The sequence below is a fragment of the Nicotiana attenuata genome, chromosome 1, assembly GCF_001879085.1.
Source record: "Nicotiana attenuata strain UT chromosome 1, NIATTr2, whole genome shotgun sequence".
NCBI classification, from domain to species: domain Eukaryota; kingdom Viridiplantae; phylum Streptophyta; class Magnoliopsida; order Solanales; family Solanaceae; genus Nicotiana; species Nicotiana attenuata.
The window spans coordinates 75643013-75651019 of NC_031989.1; the positions used below are offsets into that span (position 1 = coordinate 75643013).

Genomic DNA, 8007 nt, shown 5'->3' on the forward strand with positions numbered 1-8007 from the left:
CTAGTGCCACGGTTTAGCATCTGTTGCGGGAACTTGCGCCGCTACTGGTCTATTGCAACGTCTTCAAGCAACGGTTTCATAACCGTTGCCATAGGAACATCTACTGCGACGGTTTTATCATGAGCAAATCCAACGATTAATATTGAGTTATGGCAACGGGTTTGAACCGCCGCTATTTGTGTATTGCGACGCCCGAGAACCGTTGCTATTGACATTACAACATTTTATATATTGTTTTGTTTTACCTGTTGGAACGGTTATTACAAGCTGATGCAACGGTTTAGCTGAGCTACTGCAACGGTTATGCTGAGCCACTGCAACGGTTATACTGAGCTACTGTGACTACTGTTATTAACGGTATCGCAACAAGATAAATGTACGATACACTGAAATTAATATATAACTGATGAGATATATTCATCAACAGAATCATAATTCAAAATATACAACTATGAATATCCATTTATAAAAGTAAAATATACGATAAAAGTGTTCAATAATCCAAGAATTGGAATACATAAGTTTGCAAAATAGTTCAAAAATAAAAACATTCCTAGATTGTCTGAATATTCTTCAACCAATACTTTTAGGTAAGGTCTTCACTGCTTTCATCTCCCCCTTGATCATTTGGTTCACCTATAATTTCAACAAGAACAAAAATAGTTAGAGAGTAGGACAAGTGTTCACATATAATTTGTTCTCGATTAATTTAGAAAACTTCGATCTCTACATTTACTGAGTTTTCCGAGCAGCACAAGTGTGAGTATATATTTATGAGTATGTTGAAGAAGCTTGTCGAGAAGGCTTCTTTTGTCAAGAACAATGATTTCCTTTCATATTCATATAGCAAGTACAAAGTTTCACAAATAGTGGTTAGAACTCCAGCAAATTGTTTCTAATTTCATTTAGAATACTTATTGAGGGATAACTAACTGATATCATATTCATAAAACTGAGGCTCTTTTGCTATACTCTAGTATATTGAACATCTTAAAAGAGCAAATAAATCCAATTCATATCGCAGCTACTTATATTCTTGAGTTCCCTTATCAGATCTCCCCTATCAACAAAGAGAAATTATTTTGTTGATTGGTGCTCACTTTTTAGACTGATCTTGTAAACATTAGGCATTCATAACTCAGCAAACAAACTTTAGCAGATACATCTCATTTATTTATAGAAAGAAGGGATTGTGAGATAACACAGTAACAGGCATAGAAACGAGTAGATGCATAGAATAGAAGAAAAAGGAGGATGAAAGAAACTGAACAAACAGAGAAGCAAAGCAGAGAGAATTCAGTTAATTATCCATTCTCGTGAACAGCTCGTGACTGGATTTACCCACGGCAAAAATTACACACCCATCTTCATTGTTAGGTTATTTCAACATAAATTCAGCAATCCAATGCTATAAAAATCAGAACTTTGCATTCTGAAATAGACATTCACACAACAAGTACTAGAGGAGGGTACCGGTCAAATCAAGATTCTAAATTTCCTCGTGATCAACGATCCAAGAACAAACAAGAAAATAATGAGAGAGAAAAAAATAGAAAAACCATCATGTCAACTTTTCAGACCAAAATAAACTGACAGAGAAAACGGCAAAAGAGAATCTGACCCATAATGCACTACAATGGTAGCTCACTACCTTGATCATTGAACTATCACAAGCAACACTGTACTAATTGAGATTGAGGCCACAACTCTCCATACTGAATTATGGAAGGTAAAGTTAGCAGCATAAGGACAACTAAAACTGTGTCAGAAAAAAGATACAAGTCTGGGAATTCCTAGAACATAGGGCAGTCAACTAGGCAACTTTGGCAATCTTTTTTGGAAGGAGCTGAACCAATCTGGGAATTGCTGTTAATGCGACATGGAAATAGGATAACAAGAGAAGATTATCATGCAGGGACATCAACAAATAACAGTAGGATATCAGGCAGAATTGATCGCCAAAGCAGTGTAAAGCAAAGGTACGGGCCAGTTCTATTTTTGCAAAATATGGGCTATTTGGTAAGCAGCTAACCAGTACAGGAATACAGATTGCACACACAACCAATCTATAACTAATATCAAAAAGAAATCGAACCTTGATTGTTGCTGCCAAAAGATGGCCTGTTGATTGGTTGAATAGCTACTTGTTGTGCGGACGAAGCTTCTCCTGGTGAATGAGCACACAAGTTTGCTATAATTTTAGGATCAATTTGCAATCCTGAACGCTGAAGCTGTACAAAGATATCTCCTAGAATTTCTTGTCGCATCATTCTCTTTTGTTCCTCATATTGTTCCTTCTGTTTCTCAAATTGTTCCTTCTGTTTCTCAAATTGTTCCTTCTGTTCCTCAAACATTCTTGTCATCCTTTCTTCCATTTGTTGCACCAGATCATTTGTAGCATTTGAAGAGGATTCAAAATGTACCATTTTTCCTTTCAAAGAAGTTCTTGTAACCCCTCGTCCATACAATCTAAGACGTCCCGGATGTTCAGGTCCCATAACGTGTCTAGATAATGTGTCTTAATTATATATATCTATAGCTGCCCCCACCTCCCTTGTCCGCACAACCAAAAGTAAAAATTAACGGAGAACAGTAAACCAAATATGGAACCCCATGTTCAATAGAAGGTACAAGCTGCACCAACTTTGATCAAAGTATATGACTATTAAGATACCAGGCTTCTTATGCCAAAAAATGAAAACTAGTGGTAAAAGCCTTTTTAAGCAAAGATTTATAAGCACTATTAACACAGATTTTCAAGAACACAGAACTAACTTACCAAATATTTTCACTTGCAGCTGGCTCCTCAAGCAATCCCAATGGTAATTTGCTTCCTGGACCTGAAAACAGAAGTACTGCTTATGTATTCAACTGCAGGATTCAAGGAAAGGAAATCCCAAACCTATAACTTTGTGTATAAGATCATAAAGCAAGAAAATATGAAAGAACTTGTGTACATATTAGGCTAGGTGAAATAGAGAATACTTGTAATATGTTCATTCATTTGTGTTCTTGACATCACATGTTTATGTTTAAAGAATGTAAAATGGCTATATTTTGGATGAAGGTAGTAACTTATTTGTCATTCTAAACATATATGAAAACCAAGATCGCAAGGCTCTTGCTTGTCATATTAACTTTCTATTGACGCAATGGAGAAGGAAGCTGAAAGTGAGTATCAATAGGGATTGACATGTTGTTGTTCTTTCTTGAAGCATTATCCAGCAAAGAACTTGCATTTAAATTGCTTCGCCCGGTTGAATCTTTGAAGGGAAGACTTGAACATCTGATTCTTAAAGGAAGTGCTGAGACTAAAATAATACAAGAGACAACAAGCATATTCTGCAGACAATATTGTGAAGACAGAATTAGAGTAAAATTCCCACATTAGCTAAAAAGGGAGATATATTTATATGGCACTACCAGCTTTAGCTAGTTGACCCTTTCCTATAAAATGTAGACACACAAGTCCACTAATAAACCTCTCAATGCAGTACCCAAACTCTTCCTCTAAAATTCCCCAAACCCACAAAACATAAGCCAAAAAGCCAACCAATTATTAACTTTGTCTCTACCTCACAAGATCCTTTTCCAGGATCACTAAAGCAACAGAATTTCTAAAAAGAATTATAACACTCAATCACATGATATGCTGAAGAAATAAAGGCCACATAAGAAAACAAATAGAGGTTTAAGGTTTACTTGGTCAAAATGGATTAGACCGAAACATATACTAGCTAAACACGCAGGAGTTGGTGAGGTAGGAAAGCGCACCTTCTTATCAAGATCAATAGCTTTACTACTATCTGCTTCAGCCTGGATGAAACTGGATGGAGATTTGAATTAGAGAATAAGCATTTGACAAAGTAACAAACTAAGAGATGAATAACAGAAAGCAGAAGCATTCATACCAAAGTTCTCGAGGGTCGATTGTTTCATCTTCCTAATTTTAAAGTCATTACATCTAATGAGAATTGCTTCAAGAATGAAGACTCAAACGTGAACGCGAGGATTATTTCATTGGAAATAAGTTTCAAATGCAAGTAAAGCTGCTAGTTACGGAAGCAAAGGGAGATCGTGTAAGTGCCAGCACCACATGATAAAATCCAAATTGGTCAGTTTGTTAAAGATTAATTAGACTTCAGAATGATCATTATCAACAGGTTCATAACTCGGCCTTTCCATCTCTGCAGCATCAGTTACCATCTTCTTCCACCACAAAGTCCGTGTGGTATCGCCTTTTTACCTTGGCTCTTCTTTCATTATGTCCTGGGTTTAATGGAAGCTGCCTAAAGCCAGCTCTCTGATTCCTTAACTGCCACTGTTTATATGGTTCTGCCTAAAGTCAGCTCGCGTTCACGTTTGTTGCTTCAATATTAACAACACACTAACGCCTGAAGCCTAAAGATACACTAATCGGCAAAGAAACGATAACAAAACAAAAACAAAACAAAGAAATCAACAATCTACTAATCAACAAAAGTCTAAAGTCGTAATCACAGAACACAGCGATTTGTAAACTAATTAGAGAGAGTTATCCTAATTGAAATTAAAAACATGTTTAGGAAGGCCGGCAAAAAATCGATTCGAGGTCTTTGCCTTTAATTTATCTGATTACCTTCACAAAGAGTAAATAAACATATAAATTGGTAGAATTAGCTACCCCAATAATTTATTCCCAATTTATCTTTTACTTGACAAATAAATAAATTAATAAACAAGTATATAACATGAATCTTACCTAGTGTAAAGGAGATGAGACTTAAGTTAGCTTCAAACTGGAGATGCCTCAATAAACTCTCTGTTGATGAATGAGAGCAAAAATTTAAGAAAACAAATCTGTTTTGAAGAAAAAGAGAGTTGGATAGAGATCAGAACCTCTAGGGCAGGTCTTTTAGGGCTGAACAAAGCTCTTGGACTTTCCAGCCGTAAGCCTTTCTCGCGGTGGTAGCTTGAGTGTGGACGCATGTCTTTTAGGGCTTGTATCAAATTTAGGCTTTTTGTTTTTTGTATCTGTATTAGGACTTTTACTTTTTCTTTTTGTTTTTCCTTAGACGCTTTGTCTCTGTTTTGTGAAAATAAGGCGCGAAAAAGTTAGAGGGAAAATAGGGAGGGAAAGTAAAACCGACCCAGTAGCCCTTTTTTTTCAAGAACCGTTGCCAAAGATGACTCTGTTGCAACGGATTAAGACACCGTCACAATACGTCAATCTATAGCGACGGTTTTTGTCCTAATGCAACGGTTTGTTTTACTACCTATCTTAGTAGGTCTGAGGAGATTATGCGACGGTGGTAACCGTTGCCATAGGTATTATATTGCAACGTTTGAGTAACCGTTGCTAAAATACTGTTGCCATAGGTCTATTTTCTAGTAGTGATCATACTGACGCTCCCGGATACGATCAAACAAGGAAGACCGAGAAACCACACAAGCAATGACCCGACTGGGCTCCGAAAGATCCAATCTCACAAACTGGCTGGCTAAGGCCTGAACATCCATCGCCATGGGCCTCTCCAATACTGGTAGATAAGCCAAACTCCCCAAACTCTCCGCCTGGTGACTCAAAGCATCGGCCACCATATTGTCTTTGCCCGGGTGATACAAGATAGTGATATCATAGTCCTTCAGCAGCTCTAACCACCTCCTCCGATGCAAATTAAGGTCCTTCTACTTGAATAGATGCTGCAAACTCCGGTTATCAGTGTAGACCTCATAAGGAACACCGTACAAATAATGACGCCAGATCTTCAAGGCGTGAACAGTAGCAGCTAACTCAAGATCATGGACAGGGTAATTCTTCTCATGCACCTTCAGCTGTCTGGACGCGTAGGCAATGACCCTACTGTCCTGCATCAATACCGCTCCAAGGCTAATCCTCGAGGCATCACAATAGACAGTATAAGACCCCGAACCTATAGTCAATATCAATACTGGGGCTGTAGTCATAGCTGTCTTGAGCTTTTGAAAGCTCTCCTCACACTCCTCCGTCCACCTGAACAGAGCACCCTTCTGGTTCAGCCTGGTCATAGGTGCTGCAATTGACGAAAACCCCTCAACAAATCGACGGTAATAACCCGCCAAGCCAAGAAAACTATGGATCTCTGTAGCTGAGGATAGTCTGGGCCAACTCTGCACTGCTTCCACCTTCTTCGGATCCACCTTGTTCCCCTCACTCGATACTACATGACCCAAGAATGTCACGGAATCCAACCAGAACTCACATTTCGAGAACTTTGCATATAACTTCTTTTCTCTCAAAGTCTGAAGCACTGTCCTCAGGTGCTGCTCATGATCTTCCCGACTCCGTGAGTATACCAGAATGTCATCAATAACGACAATGACGAACAAGTCAAGATATGGCTGGAATACACTGTGCATCAAATGCATAAATTCTGCTGGGGCATTGGTTAGCCCAAATGACATAACAAGGAACTCATAATGACCATACCGAGTCCGAAAAATAGTCTTCAGGATATCTGGCTCTCGAATCTTCAACTGATGATAACCTGAATGCAAGTCAATCTTAGAAAACATACGAGCACCTTGTAACTGATCAAACATGTCATCAATATTAGGCAAAGGATACCGGTTCTTCACTGTAACTTTGTTCAACTAGCGGTAATCAATGCACATACGCATAGAACCATCATTCTTCTTTACAAACAAGACAGGAGCACCCCACGGTGACACAATGGGCCGAACAAAACCCTTATCAAGCAATTCCTATAACTGCTCCTTCAACTCAGGAGGAGCTGTGCGGTAAGGAGGAATAGAAATGGGCTGAGTGCCCGACAACAGATCAATGCCAAAATCAATATCTCTGTCGGGCAGCATGCCCCGAAGATCATCTGGAAACACATCAGAGAAATCTCGTACTACTGGGACTGAATCAACTGTAGGGGTATGAATACTAACATCTCTCACATAAGCAAGATACGCGTCACACCCCTTCTCAACCATTCGCCGAGCTTTAAGAAATGAAATAACTCTACTGGAAGTATGATCTAAGGTACCCCTCCACTCTCCTCGCGGTACACCTGGCATAGCCAGCGCCACGGTTTTGGCGTGACAATCAAGGATAGCATAATGGGGAAACAACCAGTCTATGCCCAAGATAACATCAAAATCTACCATGCTGAGCAATAATAAATCGGCTCTGGTCTCAAAACCACTAAGAGCAATCAAACACGACCGATAAACGTGGTCCAGAACAAGAGAATCTCGCACAGGAGTAGAAACATAAATAGGGGAACTCAAAGAATCCCGAGATACACCCAAATGCGAGGAAAAATAAGAGGACACATAAGAATAAGTGGAGCCTGGATCGAATAGAAGCGATACATCTCTATGACAGACCGAAACAATACTTGTGATGACAGAATCGAAGGCAATAGGGGCATAGTATCTGGCCTGGCCTCCCCCTCTAGGGTGTCCTCTACCTCCCCGACCTCTACCTTTAGCTGGTTGGGCAGGTGGGGTAGCAACTGGTGCTGTAATCATAGCCTAGGAACTCTGCGGAGTACGCTATGGCTGAGTAGTCTACAGAGGTGCAGCCCTCCTAAGTCTAGGGCAATCCCTTACCATATGGTGTGTGTCGCCACACTAAAAACAAGCTCTAGGAGGACGTGGCGGTTGTGACTGGCTCAAGCCAGGTCTGCTGGACTGACCACTGAAAGCACCCCATGTAGGAGGCACACTAGATACTGGAGGTGCATAATAAGGCTCCTGAGGTCTAAGAGGAGTTGGAATACCACTGGCTGCTGGAAGAGCTGAATGAATGGGGCGACTCATATAACCCTACCATGACGAACTGCAGCTGGGCATGGGCACCAAAATAATGGCCCGACTCTCGAGACCTCTTGGCCTCTCTTTCCTCTCTATCCCGAGCATGCATGCCATCTACTATCCTAGCAATGCTCACCACCTGCTGATAAGCAATATCCATCTCCAACTCACAGGCCATGCTAGATCTGATGCTTGGAATAATCCCCTCAATAAACCAGCGAA

General features: G+C 39.9%; 1 protein-coding gene across 3 annotated transcripts; it reads right to left on the reverse strand.

Moving 5' to 3' along the window:
* Positions 421-5025, reverse strand: LOC109229006. Of its 3 annotated transcripts, none has more exons than XR_002068492.1 (6): positions 4879-5025; positions 4742-4801; positions 3775-3826; positions 2780-2840; positions 2096-2553; positions 421-636 (listed from the first exon to the last, which is right to left on the reverse strand). XR_002068492.1 is itself a non-coding variant. In XM_019394304.1 (5 exons), the coding sequence occupies exons 4-5, from the start codon at positions 2496-2498 to the stop codon at positions 587-589; spliced, it is 453 nt and encodes a 150-aa protein (XP_019249849.1). In that variant the 5' UTR covers positions 2499-2840; positions 3775-3826; positions 4742-4801; positions 4879-5021; the 3' UTR covers positions 421-586. The 3 variants fall into 3 exon arrangements, 1 of the variants encoding a protein (XP_019249849.1); XR_002068491.1 differs by having other exon boundaries at positions 2096-2643; XM_019394304.1 differs by having other exon boundaries at positions 2096-2840; positions 4879-5021.